Below are 24,089 nucleotides of genomic sequence, written 5' to 3' on the forward strand. Positions count from 1 at the left end.
AACACCCTCACGCAGCAGCACCCTTCTGCTTCCTGCCCTCTTGCAGCCAAGCAGGAGCCAGCCCTGGATACCACACGCCTGATGGGCACAGGACTCATGCCCGCATCCCCTGTCTCCCCGGTAAGCACTCACCTACCGCCCAGGTTGGGAATTGTCCCCTCCCAGGTCAGGAATCACCTTCACCTGGTTGCTGGGGCAAGGGGTAGAGATGGGGCAGGGGGGGAGATGGGTCTCTGTGGGGTCATCCTCTGCAATATGGGGCTGGACAGGCACAGGACATATGGACAGGGTGGCAGGAGTATCTTGAGTGTTTTCTCCCATAAAAGAAACAGGGTAGAGGTGGGAAACACCCCATTTGCAGAGCCCCTTTCCTGGCAATGCTGCCCTGGGGCATTGGGACTGGGGCTGAAGCTGACCCTGTAGATGGTGGGGTGCCCCATATGGATGGAGCTGCACGTCCACCTCCCCAGTCCCCTCATGGGCATTCGGCTGTCAGTGCCCAAGCACCGACTGACCAAAGGGGAAGGTCTGGTCCGCGGCGTGCATGGGGCGCTGGGCCCCCAACCTCCAGCTTCCCTCTGCCTTCTCCCCAGCAGCAGAGTGCTGTCCCTGACGTCCCGGCCACCTTCCTCTCCAGAATGGCTCAACTGAGCCCAGGACTGGCTCCTGGCTCCAGCCCTTCCCAAGCGCTGCCAGTGCCGCTGGCAGGCACCCAGCCAGGCCCACTGCTGGTCCCCAAGGCAGAGCGGCTGTCCCCCACATCGGCTTGTGGTGAGTCTGAGGCACCCGAAGGAGCTCCACAGGAGACTGCATTTCCTGCACGGAGCTTGACCAAACATTGTGGGAATGTTTCATTTCAGCTTCAATCCCAGCCATTTACATTTACCCAGCTAAGCATGGATGATTTCTTTCCATGGGGGAAGGCACAGCCCCTTCACCTGCATCCTTCTACAGGGGCAAAAGCAGAAAAAAGGAGCAGAATGTCAGACTGTGGTTTTGAAAAAACAGAGCTTGGTTTTCAAGTGGGAAGCACCCTGCTTTTGCCCACAGAAACCGGAGCAGCAACCGGAAACCAGGCCCTGGTGTCGTTCCCAGTTTCAGTTTGGTGTTGCAGACTGCAGCCTTGCTGCTCTCAGAACTCTCTCCTGGTGATTTCCACCCCAAGAAACACTGGGAATTTAAAACATCACATCCCATATGTTCCCATTTCTGAGCAGTTGTAAAATGAGAGGGATTTGGGATATGACAAAGCAAGAAGATGTGGTCAGATGCTGGACCCTCTGTGGGTGGTGTGGAGTGGTGGTGAGTGCCCCAGGGCTGGCGTATTGCTGCAGGCTGCTCTTCTCTGCCCCGTCCCAGTGCCAGACCCTGGTGTCAGCCCATCACGAGGGGCTGCTGCTGCTGCTGTCCCTCTCCCCAGAGCATCACCTTTCCTTTTCCAGGCAGCGACTGGCCCAAGCCCAGCCAGGCTACCCCAGGACCTGCTGTGAGGCTGGGCGCTGGCATCTCCCTGCACCACGCTGTGTCCCGTCGGGGCAGGCCTGAGTCCAGCAAGGTATGGCAGGAGCAAGTGCTGCCTTCGCTACAGGGGCACCATCTCCATATGCATCCCCCTTTCCTGCTGCCCCTCAAAACTCCTGCCCTACCCTTGATGCGAGCTTTGGGACAGCCCGCCTCTGATGGGGCAGGTAGCCCAGGGCTGTCCCCACTGCCAGGAGGTGCCTGACAACACTTGCCCACAGATGGAGAGCCGCCGCATCACGCACATCTCTGCTGAGCAGAAGAGACGCTTCAACATCAAGCTGGGCTTCGACACACTGCACAGCCTGGTGAGCACGCTGAGTGCCCAGCCCAGCATCAAGGTGAGCACCCAAGGCTGCATGGACTGGCCCTGGGCACACAGGGACATGGTGCATCACCCAGGAATGCTGCGTCCCTGGTCTGCCCCTGTGCACAGGGCAGGAGGCTGCAAGCCCACACCAGGTACACGGAGACCCACACAGTGCAGCCGTGCCAGGGTGGTCTGGGCTCTGGAGCCCATGGCAGAAGTTGCCAAGGCTTGGCAGCAGGGAACATGGCCCCTTGCACTGCCAGCCCTGCTGCACAAGGTGCCAGGTGCCCCACACCTTGCCCACCCTGGGGACTCCCTTCGCCTTCTCACCCTGTGGCCCCACAGGTCAGCAAGGCCACCACCTTGCAGAAGACAGCTGAGTACATCTGCAAGCTGCAGCAAGAGCGGGCGGCCCTGCAGGACGAGGCGCAGCGGCTGCGGGAACAGATTGAGGAGCTCAATGGCTCCATCAAGTAAGGGGGGCATGGCTGGGAGAGGTTGGAGGGAGACACTACCTGCATTGGGGTAGCCAGGCAGGGCAAGTGGCAGCACCAGGGAGGCAGCAGGACACAGCAGGTCTTCTGAGCATCTCCCAGGACCTGCATTTGATTCTGTCTCCCCTCAAATCCTGTTTCCGGGCGGGAAGCTCAAGAGGGAGTGCTGTGTGGGACCAGAGCATGGGCCCATGCCCCACAGCTGCCCTGGGAGGGGGACACTGCCTGCCCAACCCTGCTGAGAGCTGAGGTCCTGCCAGAGACTCTGCTCACAGGGCTGCCTTTGTGGCTCCAAGCCTCCTGAACATGGACCCATGGTGCTGCTTGTGCCCCACAGCCTGTGCCAGGAGCAGCTGCCAGCCACAGGGGTGCCCATCACACGCCAACGCTTCGACCAGATGCGCAGTATGTTTGACGAGTATGTCCGCTCCTCCACGCTGCAGAACTGGAAGTTCTGGATTGTATCCTTTGGGGCCAGTACCTGCTGCTTGCTCTGACCCCTCCACCAAGCACTAGGACCTCTGGTTCACCTGCTGCTCCTGGGACTGTGATGTCCCTCCAGCTCAGGAGGCTCTGGGGACCACAGGGAGATGTTTCCCAGCCAAGGGCACATGGTGGGAACACGCTGAGATGCTGCGGGTAGAAGGAAGTTTCTGTTACAAGGGAGCAAACAGAGTAGTAAGTTGGTCCTTGGGGAGAAGGAAGGGCACTTTCTCAATGGTGGAGCTGAGCTCATGCAGGGAAGAGCTCCTGGTGCCATGGGAACTGGCTCTGAGAGGCAGCAGCCATCAACTAGAGATTAGGAAAGGTCCAGACACAAAGCTGGGGACATGATGGTGGCTGTGGCACATCCTGGAAACTCAGGTGTGCCCATGCCTGGGACACAAGTCTGGGCTCCACATGGTGGAGAGGATGAAGGAGGACCAAGGGCCAGGGACTGGGTGGTCAAAGGGCTAGGCCTGCTTCTCTGTGAGCGGGGAGGGACTAGACACACTGGGACCACCAAGCCTGTAGAGACTGATGTCTACAAAATCCCAAGGGACAGAGGGATGGGCAGGCCTTGCCGCCCACAGTCTGCTTCAGTGCAGGCAGCCTGGGCAAGGCAGAAGTGGCTCCTGACAGTGTTTGAGAGCTCCGTGGATCTCCTTCCACAGGACACTTGGTATGCTAAAGCCAACATGGGCTCCGGGACATGCTCATGGTGGAGGCATCTGCTGTGGATTACTACATGCACAAAGTCACCACTTCCCAGGGGTGGTCCCTGCAGGCTGGGAGCACCAGGGGAACACACTGGTTGCACTGGTGTTGTGCCCTGCTCCAGCACTAGCTGGCTCCTTGTTCTGCTCTGGAAGAGTTGTCTTGTGTCTAAACAACCATTTCTGGCAGCCCCAGTCATGGTGGGGGCTATGCAGCCCTGCCACTGCCTGTCCTGGTGACACTCATGTCCCCGCCACCCCAGCAGTACGGGCTGGTGCCCAGCATGGTGCTGGACTGAGGGAGGCAGCCAACCTAGCAGGTTGGCTCCATGGCCAGGAAGGGAGGTTTGTCCTGCTGCCTGTAGGAGAGTGCTGCCCACACCTGGAGGGTGGGAGACCATGGCCTTGGCAAGGCTGGTCCTTAACTCCTCTGCTCCCATCAGTTCAGTATCATCATCCGGCCCCTCTTTGAGTCTTTCAACGGCATGGTCTCCACAGCCAGCATGGAAAGCCTCACCCAGACGTCTCTCACCTGGCTGGACCAGCACTGCTCCCTCCCAGCGCTTCGGCCAAGTAGGTGGCCCTGCTCCTGTCCATGGCACCCCAAAGAAGCTGGGCTGGCCTGCTGGCATGGACTGACCAGCTCTGCAGCTTCGGATGGAAAAGTAGAGGGAAAAAGACAGGGGGGTCCTGCGGGGCAGTGGAGCTGGCGCTGTACCATGTTTCTGCCACATGGGAGGGAAGCACCTGCAGGACATCCTGGGGCTGTGTGCTCGGTGCTTTTCCGTGCTCTTTTCACACTCATGTTCCAGCTAAGCTGGCTGCTGCTGCCCTAACCCAAGAGCCCGTGTCCTGGCTCGGCAGAGCTCAGCCCTCCCAAAGCCCCACAGGGTGGGTTTCCCTTCAGCCTTTCTGCCAAGGGCTCTGGCAGAAAGCTATTGTGCCGTTCCAGGGCAGGGCTGGAGCAGGGTCAGGAAGAGCCATCTCCCCGGATGGGGCAGCTGACATGTCTCATGTCTCCCCACAGCCGTCCTGAGCTCCCTCCGGCAGCTGAGCATTTCCACCTCCATCCTGAGTGACCCGGCCTGCATCCCCGAGCAGGCGACGCGGGCAGTGGCAGGGATGGGCCGTGGCGGCAGCTCCTCCTAGCTGCCCCTGGAGCTTTCCCAGCCTTGCCAAGACCCTCGGTGCTGCCAGACGAGTGCCCAGCAAGGCCAGCGAGGAGTGCCCTGGAAGGGCCGCGGGCCCAGCCCGCCCAGGCTGCTGGAGCACATGGCAGTGCCAGCCAGCAGCAAGCCGAGGCCGTAGTCTCCCGCTCCCACCAGCAGCAGCTCGGGGAGTCCCAGATGTGCAGTGGCGGGGGCTGCGGCCGGCTCCATAGTCCTGCACCCCAGGGCCTGACTGACCCCGGGGCAGCTGGCACAGCGTGGGGCCCTGCGTGCCCTCGGCCAGGAGGCCTGGGCACCGGGAGCGCCTGGTGGGGCCCAGCCGTGCTGCCTGATAAAGGACTCGCTCTGCCCGCAGGCCCCAGCGTGGTTCTTCCGGCCCCGGGTCCGCTCTGGGACAGGGCTGGGCAGGGCTGGGCAGGCATGGGCAGGGTGCGGGCAGGGGCGGGCGGGGTGAGGGCAGGCCCGGAGAGGGGCAGTACCACCCCCCCGCCGCCAGGGGCCGCCCTGCGCGGCGCTCGCAGGGGGAGCAGCGTGGAGCCGCGCGTGCCGCCTTGGCGCGCACACGCGCGTGGAGGCTCCTCGCGCCGCACGCCGCCGCGCCTCGGCGCATGCGCGCTGGGCGAGCGAGGGGGAAGGGGCGGTTGGTGCCGCCCCGCTGAGCTGGCCGCGGTGGGAAGATGGAAGTGGCGGCGCTCGGCGGGTCGGTGCTGCCGGGCGCCCTCGCCGTTCTCCTCGTCCTGCTGCTGCTGGCGGCTGCGCTGCGCTGCGGCGCCCCGCGGAGTCCGCCCGCCGCCCCGCCGGACGGTGAGTACAGGCCGGTACGGCGGAGGGGCTGGGGCTGGCCGGGCCGGGTGGCGCTGAGCTGACCCGATCCTCCGCTCCGCGCAGGCCCCAGGGCGAACGGCGATGCTGCCGGCAGGCCGGAGGAGCACAGGAGGGCAAAGCCGCCGGCGCGGGCCCGGAGGGACAAGCCGCAGCAGCACAACTTCACCCACCGGCTGCTGGTCGCCGCCTTGAAGGTACCATGTGTGCCCCGGTGCCGGTGCCCCGCCGGCCCTGGCGCCTCTTGTCCCGCCAATGCGGCCTCTGTCCCCCTGTGACCGCACTCTCTCCACAGGGCCACAGCGGCTCTGTCTCCTGCCTGGACTTCAGCAGCAGCGGCAAGTACCTGGCGTCGTGTGCCGATGACCGCACGGTCCGGCTGTGGAGCACGCGGGACTTCACGGCGCGTGAGCACCGCTGCCTGCGCGCTAACGTGGGGCTGGACCACGCCGAGCTCGTCCGCCTCAGCCCTGACTCTCGGTAGCGCCAGGCCTCCCCACACCTCACCCAGCCCGGGGACCGCTTGGGGCACCAGGGTGGCCCGTGGACTGGGCTGCGCAGGGGCTACCTCCCTTGCAGGATCTTGATTGTACCACTGATTCGTGAAAGCAGCGGGCACTTTGATGTGGTGCTCAGGGCAAATATCCCAGTGCCCAGCCTGCCACTCCTGTGGAAGGTGCTTGTTAAGGTCTTTGCCAGCAGGCCCTGCAGCTGGGTTGAGCTGCTGAGACTCTCTGGGGGGCTGGGGAGAGAGCTCTTGCTGGCTGGGGCGGTTGGTTGGAAAGCATGCCTTGGCACTCTGTGAACTGGAGTCTTTTAGAGAGAGGAAGGGATCTTGTTTCCAAATGTGGAGTCATAAATTCTGATCTTTTCCATTCAGTGTTGCCATTGAGCTAACACAGGGAGAGAACTTGGTGCCTTTGTAAAGCACGCAGCTTTTTATCTGCCAGTGTATCCCTTTCCCAGGGCACTACTGAATGACCAGGTAGCTTACCTGTTTTAGCTAGGCTGAGCTGTGGTAGCGTGTTTCTCAATGGTGTCTGTCTTTCCACTTAGGGCATTCATTGTTTGGCTGGCGAATGGCGAGACTATTCGTGTCTATAAAATGACTAAGAAGGATGATGGCAGCTTCACCTTCACTCCAACTTCTGGGGACTTCCCAAAGAAGCACAAGGCTCCTGTCATTAACATAGGAATTGCAGAGACAGGTATGAAAATGAGCTGCTCACTTCTTGAGGCTGAAATCAGCTTTGATATCCTTGTAGAGCAAGAGCTGCTGGGCTGAAAGTGTTGGAAATGTTGGCATTCTCAAGGCCCGTTTCTGCACCAGTACTTGATTCTCTGTAATCTCTTCGATGTTACTTTTTAGCCTTTGTTTACTACTGAGTGAACTGAAAGATGTAATTTTCAGGCGGACGCTATTCTTGTAAGCACAGAATTAGTTCCCCGATATGCACAGACTCTTAATTAGCATTTTCAGGGATGCTGTTACAAGGAGGTCTGGTCTCAATATTGAGAGGATTGCTGTTCTCTGGCCTACCCGTCTGTCTTTAACCAGTCAAAAATCTCTCTAGTTGAGTTCATATGGTCTGTCTTGGACTGGATCTTCTGGGATCTTCTAGAACAGAGGGATGTGGGGGTATGTGTTAGAGGTGAGGGTTTGACGGATTAATACTTCCAATAATGTGACAGTTGGAAGTGGGTGGATGTGAGTTCACTACTGTTAATAGGAGAGCAGAGAAAATGTTAACTGAGACCTTTGTGCAGCTGTGAAAGTGAAAACTTAAACCTGCAACAAGTAGCTGAAAGGTAAACAGGCAACTCCCTGTCCAGGCTGAGATGGAAAAGGGAAAGCATTGCCAGTGGAAACAAGCAGGAGTCTAAAATGTGCACACAACCAGTGATCATGGATAATAGTAGTGTGACTTGTAGTCAGCTATGTGCCTGCAATCCGTGACTTGAAAACTATAGATACCTCAAGTTGTGTTTTAACCATCTGGGGAAGATCAAGTCTGTTGCGTTATGCCTGTGGTACCAGCCTAGTGCTGAGCTCTGCAGGTGGGATTTGAGGGGTGCTGGGGCGAGAAGCACATGTGGTCTCCAAGTGCCCATTGACGACGGCTGCTGAAGCCAAGGGTGCACTAATGTATAACCATGAGCCAAGTCTTCTGTAATTGCTCTTTGCTCTGTGCTGGGAGATTGACACTCTTTGAATTTTGTTGCTGCTTTTGATTTTCTTGCCTGTCCGGGTCAGAGAGAGGTTGCCCTGCTCAGAGACCCTCCCAGGCCTTTCATAAGTCTGTGGCAGAGCTAGACTTGGGAGCTCTCCTGATCTTTGCCTTTTTCCCCCAGGAAAGTTTATCATGACAGCTTCCAGTGACACGACGATCCTGATATGGAGCCCGAAGGGTGAAGTCCTGGCCAGCATTAACACTAACCAGATCAACAATGCCTATGCCACTGTGTCGCCCTGTGGAAGGTGAGTGGTGTGAGGTATTCCAGGCTGCTCCTGCTGCAGAGTGGGAGTCTGCAGGAGTGAACAGGAACCATGCTCCTTCCCAGAGGATGTCGTCAGTTCAGATCATCAGCAATTAGCTTTTATTTTAATGCAATTTTCTGAGGGTTCCACATTTAAAAAAGCTCTTCCAGCCCCTGAGAGCAGCCCCTCCAGTAGTGCTGACTCTTGCCTGCGTAGTCTCAGACACTCAACAAGTGAGTTGCTCTTGTGCCTCAGCACTGCTGTTTCTGTTAACCATCTGCTAAAGAGATGAGGAGAACAGCATTGGCCTCAGATAGCGGAGGTGGGACAATGCAAATGGCATGTGCAAAGAAAACAGCATTTCTAACTTGTTTTTTAAATGAATTTTAAAATCAAAATCTTCATTACTGAGAGATTGTTTATCAGGAAAATTGTGTTCTCCACTCTAATGTGTTGCTGCAGGAAGACTTGCCATGCTCCAAGCTCAGTGAGTTTGGGGACCAAAAGCACATAGCTATTTTATTTTGCCCTGGGAGTTTCTCATGGCCAAGTTACGGAGTTGCTGCTCTGGTCCCTGGTGGTCTTCCTTAGTGTTCCCTTTACCAGCTTGCTTTCAGTGAAAACTTTTTCAGCTGACCAAAGCAAAGATATGAACGTAGGTGTTTGGGTAGGTTTGCCTTTGCAGAGCCCTGTCTTCAGCACCCCTCTGTGCAGGAGGGCTGCCCCTGGGCCCTGCCTTGCTCAGGAGGCCAGAGGAGAGCTCTGTAGGGCTGGCCCCACAGCCCGGATGAATTAGGTGGTCTGTAACAGATACCCTGTGTCTTTCACCCAGGTTTGTGGCATCCTGTGGCTTTACCCCTGATGTAAAAGTGTGGGAGGTGTGTTTTGGTAAGAACGGAGACTTCCGGGAGGTGGCCAGGGCTTTTGAGTTGAAAGGCCACACCGCTGGCATGCATTCCTTCTCCTTCTCTAATGACTCGAGGAGGTAAGTATGTGTTTTCCACTGCCTGAAATATGCTGTGGCTCGCCCTCAGGACATGCAAGCTCACCCCTTCCAGTGTGTGCCAGCAGCCTGTGCAGGGGGGCTGCACCCCAGCACAGTGGTGGGAATCGCTGCCCTGTGCGATCTCCTGGGAGCCCAGGGCAGCAAAACCCTGACTGGCTTGTGCCACCTGCCTGTTCCCTGTGGCTTTCCTCCTGGGGGGGACTGTTATCTGTGCTCTGGAAAGAGGACAAGGACGATATGCAGGTACAGACTCATGCTTCCCAAAAGAGCTGGCCACAAAGGATTCCTGGTTCGCAGGCCTGGCAGGGGAAGAGATGCTGCTCGATTTCCTTGCTCTCACCTGTGCTCTGTCTCCTGGCTGCAGGATGGCAACTGTTTCAAAGGATGGGACATGGAAGTTCTGGGACACAGATGTGGAATATAAGAAGCAACAGGATCCGTACCTGCTTCTGACAGGGAAGTGTGAGGTGACAGAGCCTTGCCGCATTGCCTTGTCCCCCAATGCTCACGTCGTTGCCATCTCTAGTGGCACAGACATTGTTGTGTACAACACGAGAAGAGGAGAGGAGGAGGAGCGCTTCCTTGGTGTGCATGGGCAATGTATAACAGACTTGGCTTTTGACACCAACAGCCGCTACCTGGTGTCGTGTGGGGACCGGGCCATCCGCATCTTCCACAACACCGCTGGTCACCGCGCGGTGGTCGAGGAGATGGAGACCATGCTGAAAAAAACTGGGAACAAAGCCACCCGAGAGAGGCTGGAACAGCAGATCTCCAGTGCCCGCAAAGCGCTGGCTGCAATCTATGGCAAGAAGCACTAATCCTTCCCTACAGTGGCACATCCTGGCTCTCTGGTCTCAGGCAGACATATTCTGGTGTTAGGGATTTTTTAATAACGCTGAACAACTTGTAATAAAAGAGCACGCAGACTCCATTCCCGGGTCTTTTCTCAAGTGCTTTCTGACTGTAGCGATGGAGAACTGGGTGGTGTGTCTGCCTGGGGAAGGTGGGGAGGCAATCGAGGGGTCCCTGGGGAGACATGGTTGTGTCCTTCCAAGGGCTTGTCCCCATCTGCTGCCTCATCAATATCCCATGGGAGTGATTGCTCAGACAGGGCCAGTAAGCCTCTCTGGGCTTAGAAGAGGGATTTTTATGGGGATATTTTTGCAGAGGAGCTGCCAAGCTCAATGTTTGATGCTGAATGCTGGGGTTTCCGTTGCATGGGAAGGGGCAGAGCATTAATGCTGCTGCCTGTGCACAGGCAGGGCTCCTGCCACCCGGACTGGAGAGCTGAGCCCATGCACCATCGGTACGGGCACGACCCCGGGGCCTCTAGTTCCGGTACGGGGCCTCCCCAGGCGCTGTACCGGCACTACAAACCCCTAGGTCGTGGCACAGCTGGACGGGACTTGCCCTAATGTAAGATGGCGGCAGCGACGTCGCCTTATCTCTGCGTCACCTCCTTGTCCGCAGTCGGGCGGGATGAACCGCGCATGCGCAGTACACGCCATCGTGCTCCCTTCTCCTACCCCTCCCCTCTCCCTTCCTCCGGGCGTGGTGAGCGCGGTGACGCACACGCGTAGGGCGTGGGTGGGGCGGGGCGCGCGCATGCGCGGAGAGAGGCGGCGGGTGCTGCGGAGCCGGGGCTGCCGGGGCTGCGGGCGCCATGTCGGGCCGCTCGGTGCGCGCCGAGACCCGCAGCCGCGCCAAGGATGACATCAAAAAAGTGATGGCGGCCATCGAGCGCGTCCGCAGATGGTGAGAGGCGGGGCTGCGGGGGGGGTGGGGCCTGCCCGGCGTGCAGCCAATCACCGCACCACACGGGTGCCGGTGGAGGTGCTCCGGTGACGAGTATCCAATCAGCGTGCTGCATGGGTTAGCGGGCGGGGATAGCGAGGCAGCAGCCAATTAGTTCGCCCTGTGTGCTCGGGGGTGTGGGGGCGACCGGAAGCGCTGGTGATCGGCGGGCGACAGGACCAATCACAAGGAGGTGTGCGGGATGAGGGGGCGGGAGCGGCAGTGCTCTGGATTGGCGTTCCCCATGGCCAATAGGAGTCTGGCGGACGGGCGGGGCTTGTTGCCAGAGTACCCGGGGCCCGGCTTCGCCCGGCCACGTGCCGGGGGCGGCCCGACCCCACTGACGGTGCGTCCGCGCAGGGAGAAGAAGTGGGTGACGGTGGGCGACACCTCCCTGCGGATATTCAAGTGGGTGCCGGTGGCGGACAGCAAGGAGGTGGGTACCGCGCCTTCCCCTCGGGACCGGCCTGCTCCGTGGGGGGGGGCTCAGCCGAGCCGGGAGCTGCCGCCCCCAGCCCCGGCTGAGCAGCTCGCCCCCATTGCTCCGCAGGAGGGAGGTCCGGGAGCTCCCCGGCGCAGCCTGGGCGTGGCGCTGCTGCTTTCCCTGGCCGCTTCAGCGGGGCCGAGGCCTACCGAAGGCTGGACTCTCACTGTCTCCCACAGACATCCGCCTGCCATTGCCCTGCAGCCGTGCTTGCAGAGCTGTACTGTTTTTCTCCCTTGCACTTGACCTCATGAGGTCGTGGACCATCCCCTCTCACTGCCTGTGATCCTTTCTGCCTTAATCCCCAGAGGACTTGTTTTTATTTGGTGGTACTTTTAGATGGGTGCAACTCCTCCTTTTACGCCTGGTTCTGAACCCTTCATAGCTGAAGCTTTGCCTCTTGGTTAGAAAAGTGCCCAAAAAGGAGAGGGCAAAGGCCTGCACAAGCACATTCCGCTGGGCTGCTGGGAGAGAGAAAGGGGAGTAGCTTCTCTGGAGCAGTGTGTGCACCTCAGCATCCTCTTGCCAGCAGTGGGTTCCTCTAACCTTGTGTTTCTGCTTTTCTTTCTCTCCTGAAGAAAGAAAAATCCAAATCAAGTAGCAGCACTGCCCGAGAACCCAATGGCTTCCCTGCTGACACCTCTGCCAACTCGTCTCTCCTCTTGGAGTTTCAAGGTGAGTTTGGCTCAGCCCTCTTCAAGCTGAAGAAAGACTAAGGCCTTACAGAAGCTGGGATGTTGCTGGCTTATCTATATTTTGTGTATTGGGAAGAGCAGCGTATGCCTTCAGTGCAGGGTTGTGCTGATCCACTTCTGGACTGTCCCTGCTGAAATCGTTTATTTTTGCTGTCAGAAAGAATCTTAACTGGCTGTTTCTGGGATCTTCCTGTAGGAAGCTTCATGGGGAACTGGAAGAGTGAGGGTTCCCATTCCCACTTTGCAATCCCTGCTGGGGAGAGGCTGGTAGCTGCCTGCAGCTGAGCCCACCGCTTCCAGCGGTGACTTGCATGGACCTTAGGATGAAAGGGCAGAGGATCTCCTTGACCTTGCTCTTGATCCCAGAGCACTGCAGCCAGCTGTGAGCAGGCTGGGCTCTGTGGTGGAGCTGAGCAAGGCTCAATCAGCGCATGGACTCACTGCTGGAGCAGAGCATATGCCTGTCCCCAGCCTCTCCACTCAACTCCCGGTGCAGCCAAAGAAAATTGGGGAAAGTGTTGGCACTTCCAGTAGATGTGGTGAGAAGGTCAGGGTTGCAGGTCTGCAGTTTGGGAGCGCTTTACCTGGAAAAGATGTGCACCAGGATTGTCTGCCTGTCCGGAGGCAGGTGCTGAGCGTTGCTTCTGGTGTCGGGTTGCTGCCTCACAAGCAGAAGAGGTACAAAACCCTGGTACACAGCAAGAGGTCTCCTGCCCTTGAATGCCTGGGGCCCTCGCAAGCTGCAGACATGAGATTTGGCAGCACAGTGCTTTGTATCGCCCCTGTGCCTTCCTCTCATTCTTTCTAAATAGCCTAGAGTCACTCTTTGTCTGCTGAGACTCATTCCCCAGGCAGAAGCACTCCTGTTCCTGTGGGCCAGTTGTGTATTTGATGCCAGCTGTGTCCCAGCAGGGAGTACTGTGCCCAGCAGCCCTTTAGTGTTGATGGGTGACAGTGAATCCCTGTACTCTCACTGCCTCTGACTGTGTTCTTCCTTCTCCCTAAGATCCTGGCGCTCAGTGCCGCCCTCGGCTGCCTGTGCCCCTGGGTCAAGGTGCTCTTCTTCACTAGGTGCTGTTTCTGCAGATGAGAACAGCAACCAGAGCTCCCTGTCGGACGTCTACCAGCTCAAGGTGGACAGCAGCCCCAACTCCAGCCCCAGTCCCCAGCAGAGCGAGTCCATGAGTCCTGCCCACACGTCCGACTTCCGCACGGACGACTCGCAGCCACCCACACTGGGGCAGGAGACACTGGAAGGTGGGTGCTGGGCTGGGAAGGAGGTGGACGGCTGGAGCCATTGCTTGTCCAGTGGGTGACTGAGGCACTGCTGGAAGTGGGCAGGGCAACGGAGACTTGTGTCTTCTGCTGGAGGTCTCCTCTCCTGGCTCAGCACTGAGCTGGGTACTGCTGTGCTTCTGGGTCAGCTGTTCCGTTAACCCTTCTGTTCTGTTAACCCAGAGCCCTCCCTGCCTTCCTCGGAAGTTGCAGATGAGCCTCCCACTCTCACAAAGGAAGAGCCAGTTCCCCTTGAGACTCAGGTAAGGGAAGGGGGATTGAAACCACATCTACATGCATGTGGACCCAGTTTGTGCCTTTCACCCTTGTTTATGCCCATCGTAGCAGAAACATCTTGGCTGATGGACTTGCTCTGCAGTCCCAAAGTGCCCTCCAGGAGCTCCCCAAACCTCCTAGCTTCCCAAGCCATCCCCTGGTTCAGTTCAGGTGTTGAAGTGTGAAGAAAGGATGTGGAGGTGGAGTAAAACAACAATTCTAGCTGATTCCGGGGCTGAAGTGGATTCTCACTCCTGGTGCCCTGGGACTTCTTCACAGATGAAAGCCCAGGGTGTCCCCACAGCATGATGCAGCTTTGTCTAGGCCTCCATGGCTTGGTGGGCGCGCTGAGCTCCTGTCACTGCCTGTGACTTCTGCCTCTGGCTCTTGCAGGTAACTGAAGAGGAGGAGGACTCCGGTGCGCCGCCTCTGAAGAGATTTTGTGCCGATCAGAACTCTGTGTGCCACACGGCCTCGGAGAGCTAGCCTGCCCGCTCCTGGGGAGAGCGCCTTCGCCAGCCCCTTGCAGAGCTGCCTGCCCTCCCCTGGGGGATGGGGTGCTTCCCTCCAGCCCGCCCGTTCCCCAGGGACGGGCCCTCCCGCCACTCGCGATCCAGCCTGCCCTGCCCTGCCCTGCCCTGGGGGCCCCGCCAGCCCCGCCGCAGGCAGCCCGCACTCCCCGGGGCGGGTGGGCTGCCACCAGTACCTGCAAGTTTGCCTCTATTTATTGGCTCCCTCTCCCCCTGCTGACCTGCCCTATCGCCGGGGGTCTCCGGCGGGTGGTCTGCATGCGCAGGGGGAGTTGTCCGCGGGGCTCCCTGCTCTCCGTGGTCCCCGGGGCACCGGCGGACGCCGTTTGCCTGCTTCTGGCTCCCCGCCCGCACCCGTAGGAGCGGGGCCGGGGGGAAGCCGCGTCCCGCCTGCACGACGTGGTCCTTCCGCTCCCCCGAGGGCGCGGACAGAGGGGCGGCGGGGCGAGCCGGGCGGTGCCGCGACACGGACCCGCGTGGGACGCGGCGCTGGGCGGGGCAGGGCTCCCTGCGCGGCGGGCAGGCACCGGCCCGCCGCTGCCCAGCCGCCACCGCGCGGGGCAAGCCCCGTCCCGGCGGGGGCTGCAGCCCGCCGCGCTCGCGAGACCCCGGTCTCGGTACGCCCCGTCCCCCGGACGGGGAAGAATGCGGCGGGGGCCGCCTCCCGCTCCCGGGCTCTGCCCGCCCCCCCCCCGCCGCCCGCCCTGCCGCCCCTCCCGGCCTCCCCCCGCCGCCACTGCATGCCCCGCCGAGTCTGTGACCGAGCCTGGCGAAGCCGAAGGCGCGGCCGCGCGTGGAAGTGGAAAGTTATTTTAGCACTGAATAGAATATTTTTAAAATTAAACTATTTGAAATACAGCGCCTGGTGTTTGCGGAGGGGGCGGGGCGGGGCCGCGGCGCCGGCGGGAAGTTCGTAGCGGGCGGGAGCGCCAAGACGGGCCTCGCAGCGCCGGGACTCGGCCTTCGCCGCCCCCAGCTCCGCCGGGCCCGGGCCGGTGCCCGCGTCCACCCCCAGGAAGGTAGGGCCGCGCCCTGCTCCCGCTGTTCCCTTTCCCCCCCGGCCCGCCCGGTGCCCCTCGGCCGGCGCTCAGCGCTGCCGGGCGGCGCAGGCGGAGCGCGGCCCCGGCCCCCGCCGAGCCGGCGGCTGCGCCCGGCGGTGCCGCTTCCGCGGCCGGTTGCAGGCGGAGGCGCCCGGGGCGGTCCCCGGACCCGCCGCCCCCCCCCTTGGCGGTGTCCGCTGTCCGCGGGCCCGGGGGCTGCGCAGGCCGGAGCCTCTGCCGGGGGCGGTCGGCTGCGGGCTGGGGGTGTCCTGAGCGTAGCGTCGAGAACACGCTTGGAGCCCCATACGCAAAAGAGACCAATAAATGAGCTTAACGAACGTGACGCCTGTGGGCAGCTTTGCGATAGTCTTTGCTTTGCTTGTGCGTTGCAAATAACTTTCCAGTTTATTAAATCCAGTGTGTAAGCTGAAGCTGAAGGCCCATGGTGTTCTTTGTCACGCTGCCGTGCGTAACCATGTTTTTAATAATTTATCATTTCAGGATCAGGATGGCCAGACAAGAGAGGCGGCTGCTCATTAATTTGAAAACGAACTATGCCGATGCGGTGGTAGATATTGAGAAAATAGTTTTAGGAGAGAGATCCAGAAAGAAGACCTCCTGCAATCAGAAAAGGCAACGAAAGGACCTTTCTATAGCAGTGTGTGCATTGCTGAATTCAGGAGGAGGAGTAGTGAGGATGGAGAGTGAGGACAGGAATTACTGCTTTCAGGAGCACGGCATTGGTCTGGACATAGAGCAGAGCCTGAGGGCGTGCATCAACTGCACCGAGACCAGCGACTACTTCACGTGGATGCAGCAGCGGAGTCACTTGCTGCTTTTTGTTAAAACATGGAGCTGTGGAGGTCCAGAGCAGAAAAGTCCCTCTGCAAAGCCACGTATCTGTAGCTTGAGCACTGGTTTATCCCGTAGGTGTTTCACTTCAGTTGTCCCTATGACTTCAAGCAACGCTGCTGAATTTCTGAGGAGGAAGGTAAGGTGTGCCAGTCGCCATGATGAGAATGGGCCAAGTGCTAAGAAAGCTCTGCTGAATTTTGATGGGGGAGCAAAGGAGACTTCTCTGAACACTGAGGAACGCAACATCCAAGATGCTGCTGCCAGATTCTTAGAGAGAGACAAACTGATGGTTGGAGAGGTCCTGGATTTCACAGAGACAACACATATTGAATTTAAGAACTTCTCTACAGAGAATATCTTGGAATACATTAGAAAAACCCTTCCAAATTATGTCTCTGCCTTTGCAAACACTGAGGGTGGTTATTTATTTTTTGGAGTGAATGACAGCAGTGAAGTCATTGGAAGCCATATTAAAGTGGAGAAAGAAGCTTTAGAAAAAACAGTAGCTGATACTGTGGGCGCAATGCCCGTCCATCACTTCTGTGGCTCTCAGGATGGCGTGCAGTTTAAGACTCATATCCTGAGCGTTTACGACAAAGCTGAATGCTTGCAGGGCTACGTATGCGCTGTGCGAGTTGAAGCATTCTGCTGTGCTGTTTTCCACGATAACCCTGAATCCTGGATTGTGATGGGTGACACGATTGAAAGACTGAGCATCAGAAAATGGACAGAGCTCATGACAGCTGCAGACCCAGGTAAAATCTGCATTTATATTAGTGCCAACTTCATTTCTGCCTTGGTTTGTATGGTAACTGGCCTCCAACAGCAAACTGTTCTGTGAAGCATTACTCTCTGAACTGGTTCAGTAGGACTTTTTGAAGCACTCTCAACTGGAATAGCCTTCTTGGGGATCCCATATGCCCCTAAATGAAGTGAAAACGTTCAGAGTTGCCCAGGAGCTTCCATTACTCTTAATGAGAATTGCAGAAAACTTTTGAAGCTGGCTTTGTCTGTTAAGATGCTTATGGGGGGAGTGATGTCCTGGTGGAAATCTGGCCCCTTTAGGTGCCTAAAAGGGGTTTATTTTGAAAAACAAAGAAGTCCTTAATGTTGCTGATCCCTATGGAGTGAAATCCCCAGTGCTTGATGCACTAGCAAGGATTAATATCCACGCCCTGGTGTGATCTGTTTAGATCCAGCATCTTGGCATAAGTTGTGTGCCAGCACTAGAGTAAAATAATAATTTTAACTGTAATGGTGGTGTCAAACTGACCTGCAACTTTTCTTCTCCTTCCCCTTCTCACATAATAATAAAATCTGTAATGAAATCAGCAACATTAGGGTAGCTACCAAAACGTGGTCAGTCATCTCTTCAGAGATAGCTTGAGGTTGAGAAAAGTCCTTTCAAGTCTGCAGCTCAGCAAGCGACGTGCAGTATGCAGCAGGTTGCAAACTACTCCCCCTTTCCAAGGCTCACACGCATTTCAGATGTTCACTGAAACGTCACTTTGCACACCCAGTGTGGCCCCACGGTTGTTAAAAGCTGTTTTGAAGCAGCAGGGGTGCAAGGCTTTGCTATTTTAAGGCATGTTGTCCCGATTCATTGTGAAATCCTTCCCCTTCAAAACCTATGTCCTGCATTTTGTTCCATCATCCCACAACAAGACCTGTACAGCGGGTCCTAAGGAGTTTATTCCATCCATGGATTTGAATAAGAATTTTTCAGTCTTTGAAATCTTTGAAGATGAAAATAATCCTCCTTTCCTACATGTTCCCCCTAACAGAAATTTCCCTCAAGTGTGTGCCCATGGCAGTGACTGCACAAGCAAGGAAAATACTAGCCAAAGGGGACCTCCTGTCCCAGCAGAGCCTTGGCCGTGCTACGTGACTCTGGCCTGGTGTGAAACCTCTCCTGTGGCCCTGGTCTGTGCTTGCAGCTGGGATGTCTGGTCCCTTCAAAGAACGCAGTCACACCAAAGACAGAGAGGGTGATGTTGACAGGAGGGGAACAAAACAGCAAGGTCTTTTGGAGATGTGCATCTACTGAAGGGACTCATGGTACACGTAGGTTCCTGTAGGATGCTGGTGTGCTGAACTGGCGTGTCAGGTGTCTCTTACCTGTGCAGTGGGGTCTCAACAAACTCATCCCATGTAGGGTCTAGATCTTGCCTTTGAACTGTAAAGCCATCCATGCTGTGAGCCCTCTCTCTGTTACAGCAAATCAAGATCCTGTTGGTTCGATGCAATACTGTCATTCTTAATTATGTAAGCAGCATTTTCTGGAGTAGGATTGCAAAGGGAGGTTTTAAATGAGTCATTTTAGTTATTCTGTAGTGCTGGGTTTTAAAAGCTCATATGGAAGGATTTCAATGGATATAACACACGTTTTTCTTCCCCCAAGATCTTTCAAATGTGGCTGATAAATTTGAGAATGTGCTCAGTTTGTCAAATGGTCCTCCTCTTATCAAGCCGGTTTATTCAAAAGCTGGTCTCCAGTGTGTGTCTGAACTCCAAGAATGCCTCTACCCAGGTAAACCATTCTGGATTTTTTTTTTTTAATTTAAGATTGTATTTGACAGAACTTCTAGGAAGATAACGTGATATAAGATTTCAGGCACACAACTGTTAGAGTATTTAAAAGATGCAACTGCACCAGAAATGTTGATTTCCCTGATTTCTCAGGTGTTTCGATCTCTTCTCCCATTTTTGCCACTAAGTATAATCCCTAATGCACATGATTGCTGAGAATATACCTAGTGTCCCCGGGGTTTGAGCACTGTCTGCCCCCTGTTATGCTCAAAAATTATGGACAAAAAAGAGAGAAACTACTTTATTCCTAGCATAACTGAAATCTAAGTAGTCCAATCAAAGAATTATTATTAATCAAGATCTAATTATTACAGAGAAAGAAAGAAAGACAATGAATGAATACCACCAGCGGGGGGAGGAAGAGTTTACCTGCACGTTTCCTAGTGTCCACCCGTGTTCCTGGTGTTACACCTAGCCTTCCACTGTCACTGAGGATCCTGGTGTTGATGGCTCCAGCCTGATGGGGGTTGTTAGGGCGAGTCATCAGCATTGCTGGTTCTTTCCTGGGGAGTAGGTAGTTGATGTTCCTGGTTTGTTTTTCCTGCTCCAGGATATGCTTGGGATCACTTGCTGTATGTTTGCGAACGCGCTTTTATACCTTGTTCTTTCTTCACTGGTCTACAAGTTCACAGCTCCACTGCAGTTTAGTAAACACAGCATGTTTCACAGAAGTCAGATACTTGTTCTCTGTTACCCTTAAAGCCAGTTTTGTCCAGCTCTGGGGCTGCATTTCTTTAGCTGACCATCTGAGAGCTGTTTCTGGCCTTAGGCTCTCCTGTGCTCTGTCTCTCACTGCCCCACACCTGAATTCGGCTGTGCATCCTGTATCCCGCATCTCAAGACCTCTGCTGTCCTACCAGACCTGTATTCTGCACTCTGCATCATCATGTTATAGGCAGAAAGATCTCATCTGGTGCAGAAGACCTGCTTGTTGCTGCTGTCTGTATAAATAGATGGTTGTTATCCACAGCCACCTGGTTATTAGAAAAAATGCTGTTACAGGTAAACCAAGTGAAAACAAAGCTCCAAACAGGTCAACAAAAACTCAAACAAAGCAGCCAGACAAGTCTCTGACCTGAGGCCTTGCAAACTCAGTACGCTCCCCCTGGCCTGGTACTAGCAATGCTGATCTGCAGGGCTAAGCACCAAGTATTTGGGTGTCAGATGTCTGATCGGCTTAGACACTTATCTCACCCAGTAAGTTAATTCCGCCACGCTGCTCACTGCCACAGGGGAACTTCAGCCTGGGACCCACAAGGGAAAGCAAAGCTCAGCCCTCTACCATGCAGCGGTGGAGAACCTTGCCTTGGTTGTGTTTTTCAGGTGAAGGCACTGGTTAATTCAGAAACACTTCAGCTATAAAAGCAGCTTTGGTTGCTGAGCAACAGATACTCCCGCATACCAAGCCCTGAAAGACAAAGGAATAGAAGTAGCCAAGGGCAATGTAAATCCTATAATGCTCCTGCAGAGCAGGGCTGTGGCTTTAGGTCAAGCTCTGAGACACATGGGAGAGGCACAGAATTCCAGATCCTTGTGCAGTAATAGAACTGCTCCAATCAGTAGCAAACAGATACTTTCTCATTAAACATAGTCCATGGATTATTTTTTTCCAAATTCTGAACTATGGATGTATGTATTAATTGCTAATTTTTCGAATTATTTTTGTAATTTTGTTGTCTTCACATATGTTTTCAGGATTACTCTGAGGTGGTGAATTTACTGATAGGTTAATAGTGTTTTGGTACAGGATATGCAATTGCTGTTTCTTGATGAGAATGTGTTTTTTTAAATGGAAGGCTGTGACACAGTCAGTGTATGCTTGCATCTGAGATTTGTCTGTGTGTTATGAACGTGCATAGCTGTAATTTTAATCTGGAAATTTAAGAGAGGATTTGGTTAATATTTTTTAGAATTACTGTTACTTGTTATTTTGGAGGGGCACCAAGTTAAGTGTTGGGATGACAGGCATCTTCATGTATTCCCCCATGTTTAGCAGGAACGTGTATCTATACATCAAGAGACTGATGATGCTCCTAGGTGCTTTTTCCCTTGCTATATGCATTGTTTTTTACCAGTTGGGAGTGTAGGAGATGCTTGCAAGCAGGCTGCTCCATCTGATTCAACCACCGGTGTCTCTCTGTGGCAGCAACATATGTGTTAGAGGAATACCTAAATAATGAGAAGGCAGAGAGAAAAGAGGCAGATCCCTCGAAAGAGACTACTTATTCCACTTAGAAGTCAGGCATGCCTGAAGCATGGAGTTTATACTTCTTTTATTCGTATAAAAAATCCTTACAGATTTATCAGCAAGTATCATGGGAACGCTGAATTTTTTACTCACGCTAAATTGTTTACTTTGATGACCTCATGGTATAATATATTCCTCCAGTAACTGATGTGTTGAGTAAGTTATTTGCAGTATTTTGTTTTTCTAATTTCTTATTTTTTTTTTCTAGTGGGTTCTAATGAAATCAAGTGGAAGCCAGAAACCATCTGCACTGACCTGTTCTCAGAGTATCCTGGATTAGAGGATTTAATGAAAAAACAAATCCATCCACTTTACAAGGGGGTACTGATATTTTCAAGGAGTTGGGCTGTCGACATTGGATTGTGGAAAAGACAGGATGTTGTGTGTGATGTTCTCTTAGTAGCTGAAAATGCATATCCAGTATTGTATACTGTTGTCAAGGGTGCCTCTTCTGCTGAGTCTGACAACTGGAGAGAAACTGCTTATGCATTAAAGCAGAAACTAGTCAATGAAGGGGGATATGCTTCAAAAGTGTGTGTGATTCCCCAAATACTATACCTGGATGGCACAAAGAACCAGATGGAAGTTGCAGAGAATGATGTTCCACAGCAAGAAAACCAAGAAAACGCATATGATTATGCCAGCTTGTACCCAGAGAATTACATCCTCACCTCCAGGGACGTCCCTGCCTTCCTGCGTGCACTTGTGATTGTCGTGCTGCGCTTTAAGTCCTACTTAAGTGACCATCTTGGCTGTGAGATTTTCAACCTCCTCACTCTCAAACAATATGAGCTGCTCTCCAAGAACCTGCACAAAGCCAAGGAGCAGTTTGTCCTTGGTCTTCCTGGAACAGGGAAAACAATTGTGGCTTTGAAGATTATTGAGAGAATAAGAAACATTTTTCACTGTTCTGAAAATGAGATACTCTACATTTGTGAAAATCAACCCTTGAAGAAGTATGTGGGGTAAGCAGTAACGTGTATTTCCTCTTTTTTCTTTCATTCCGCCCTCTGTACATACAGCACAAGCCCAGCTGATTTTACATCTGTTTGCCAAATATATAACTTTGGCTGGCACAAACACACAATAATCATCTCAAGAAAGGTGTTAATAATGTAAGTGTTATTGAGCTGAGCTCTGGCCCAGATCCAGTGTTCCCTAACTGCAGTGAGAATCCCACGGTCGGTGATTGCTGGGTTGTGCTAGACCTTCAAAAGATGATGGCCTTAATTTAACAGTCTACTACGGCTGGTGCTGGCACCAAAACTACCCACCTGTCGTCTTCTGATGCTGCCTCAACACTGCCTGCACTGGGCCTGACGCCAGCTCTTGTGCAGCCGTGCTGGGAACTGGCCCCTGGACCTGGGCTGCCTAGACAAGGAGAACGGAAACTGATGCCCTTTTGGTAGAGGATTTCAGGCAGAGCAGTTCCCCAGTCCTGTTCTGCCTGCGTTTCCCCTCGTGCCAGCACGGAGAGGCCAGCAGGCCACCACGGTGGACAAGGCCCCTGGCATCAGGGAACAGCAGTGCCCGGGCAGTGGGTCCTGGTCCCAGCAGGCAGACGGCCTGGCAGACGTGCTGCCGGTCCCCCCTTACCCTGGGCGGAAAAGGGAACCTGTTCTTGCTGCGGGAGCTCAGGCACCGCGCGGCCTTCCCTGGGCTGGGGAGAGCGGGGCAGAGGGACACCCCTGGGGAGACTCGCCATGGGGTCCCCATGTAGGAAGGGTGGGCTTGAGCGTCCTCTTAGGGTAGAGCCAAAGCCAGTTGGTGGGGGCTGTGCAGGCTGGGCAGCAATACCTGGAATAAATGCTTCCACCAGGAAAAGTGATACAGCATGCTGAAGCTGAGATAGGAAGTTTTGCATTTTTAGGCAGTAAGCAGCAATGGCCCTCCAAGGGAGAACCCACTGAGAAATGGAGGCAGTCAATACGGATTTGTCTGGTCACATCTTCTTTTTATTTACCATATGGTTTTTTGGGTTTTGCTTTGGTGTTTTTTTAGAAATGAGATCTGCCAGTCTGTGACACGTGTTGCCTTCTTAAATGGGAACTTCCCAGAAGTGAAACACATTGTGGTTGATGAAGCTCAGAATTTTCGTCCTGAAGAAAACTGGCACCAACGTGCCCAGAAGGTAGTCAAGAAAAAAAGTGGCATTTTCTGGGTCTTCCTGGATTTCTTCCAGTCCACTCACCCATACGGTTGTGGTCTTAAGTTTTCAGAACTATATCCTCAGGAATGGTTGACCAAAGGGGTCCGTAATGCCAAGCAAATATACAATGTCATGTTCAATCTAATGGAGGAAATCCTCCGAAAACGTAACACATATATGCCCTATGAGGTGCTGGAAGAGTTGTTTAAACAGGCTGAATGTGCCCATTCATTGTCAGGTGACTACGTATTAAAAAAAAATATGGGAACATTTGAAATGGCAGAGTATGTGGCCAGGCAGTGCAACAGCTATATCCAGCAAGGCTATCCCGTCAAAGATATTGCAATCCTGTGCAGTACACAGCATGCAGCCCAGGAGTTCAGTCAGATATTGGAACCTGAGCTAAGAAGACAAATAAGGAAGTGTAGGGTGAGGTTGGTCTTGGGGCCAGCGGAGAATGTTTTAGAAAACATAATTGTTCTTGACAGCATCCGACGCTTCTCAGGCCTAGAAAGAAGGATTGTGTTTGGCATCCACCCTGTCCCTGCACAAGAGGAGATATCTCGCAATCTTTTGCTCTGTGTGGCATCCAGAGCCAACACCAAACTCCATTTGCTCTATCACGAAGACAAGATGTTCTTAAGAGACACGTCTTTAGATGACAGTTTACTCTTCTGAGGGCTATGAACAGTAGAATGCTTCACTCATTTGTTGTTCAGTGATATTATAGAGTAGCCTTAAGATTTTTTTTAATGCCTGTTCTGTAGTCTATGCAAAAGAAAAAAAATTATGCAGTTTCACATACATATTTCATCATGTGTAGGCCTGTAGGAGGTCACAAAATTGACTAATTAAAGGATATTGCCACCTGGAGAGAACAAATTGCTGAAAATGGCAATTGCATCACTGGAAGTGTTCAAAAAACGTGTAGACATGTCACTTCAGGATACGGTTTAGTGGGCTTGGTGGTGTTGGGTTGATGGTTGGACTTGATGATCTTAAAGCTCTTTTCCAACCATAATGATTCTGGGTGATTCTGTGTGTGCAGAAGGGAGTCAACAATTACAAGCTACTTGGATAAATCATAGAACAGTTTGGAGACTTGTACTTTCAATTCCTCTGCTCTTTAAGCTGATATATTCTGACTTGTTTCA

General features: G+C 54.4%; 4 protein-coding genes across 5 annotated transcripts in view; all 4 read left to right on the plus strand.

The window, feature by feature from the left end:
- Positions 1-4,762, plus strand: part of MLXIPL (MLX interacting protein like) — a 22,355-nt gene extending 17,593 nt beyond the window's left edge. Inside the window, exons 9-16 of the mRNA XM_082008697.1 lie at positions 47-120; positions 597-771; positions 1,443-1,555; positions 1,743-1,862; positions 2,177-2,304; positions 2,663-2,786; positions 3,965-4,094; positions 4,549-4,762. Coding sequence (XP_081864823.1) covers positions 47-120; positions 597-771; positions 1,443-1,555; positions 1,743-1,862; positions 2,177-2,304; positions 2,663-2,786; positions 3,965-4,094; positions 4,549-4,670 — 986 coding nt within the window. The 3' untranslated portion in view covers positions 4,671-4,762. The remainder of the gene's footprint in view (positions 1-46; positions 121-596; positions 772-1,442; positions 1,556-1,742; positions 1,863-2,176; positions 2,305-2,662; positions 2,787-3,964; positions 4,095-4,548) is intronic.
- Positions 4,763-5,367: 605 nt separating this feature from the next.
- Positions 5,368-9,818, plus strand: TBL2 (transducin beta like 2; the record flags this gene model as incomplete). Its single annotated transcript, XM_082008789.1, has 7 exons — positions 5,368-5,494; positions 5,579-5,709; positions 5,808-5,992; positions 6,569-6,720; positions 7,865-7,991; positions 8,824-8,976; positions 9,362-9,818. The coding sequence occupies 7 exons, from the start codon at positions 5,368-5,370 to the stop codon at positions 9,816-9,818; spliced, it is 1,332 nt and encodes a 443-aa protein (XP_081864915.1).
- Positions 9,819-10,663: 845 nt separating this feature from the next.
- BCL7B (BAF chromatin remodeling complex subunit BCL7B) lies at positions 10,664-14,010 on the plus strand (the record flags this gene model as incomplete). 2 transcript variants are annotated; one of them, XM_082008412.1, is made up of 6 exons in its annotated part: positions 10,664-10,755; positions 11,155-11,230; positions 11,857-11,953; positions 13,060-13,230; positions 13,432-13,511; positions 13,918-14,010. In XM_082008412.1, 6 exons carry the CDS (start codon positions 10,664-10,666, stop codon positions 14,008-14,010), a joined length of 609 nt encoding a protein of 202 aa, XP_081864538.1. The 2 variants fall into 2 exon arrangements, with proteins under 2 accessions (XP_081864538.1, XP_081864539.1); XM_082008413.1 differs by lacking the exon at positions 13,060-13,230.
- Positions 14,011-15,536: 1,526 nt separating this feature from the next.
- Positions 15,537-23,613, plus strand: LOC309411989 (schlafen family member 11-like; the record flags this gene model as incomplete). The annotated part of the gene is made up of 4 exons (XM_082008768.1): positions 15,537-16,704; positions 18,351-18,479; positions 20,995-21,751; positions 22,788-23,613. 4 exons carry the CDS (start codon positions 15,537-15,539, stop codon positions 23,611-23,613), a joined length of 2,880 nt encoding a protein of 959 aa, XP_081864894.1.
- Positions 23,614-24,089: the final 476 nt, after the last annotated feature.

The sequence above is a fragment of the Phaethon aethereus genome, assembly GCF_964289735.1.
Source record: "Phaethon aethereus genome assembly, chromosome: 19".
NCBI lineage: Eukaryota > Metazoa > Chordata > Aves > Phaethontiformes > Phaethontidae > Phaethon > Phaethon aethereus.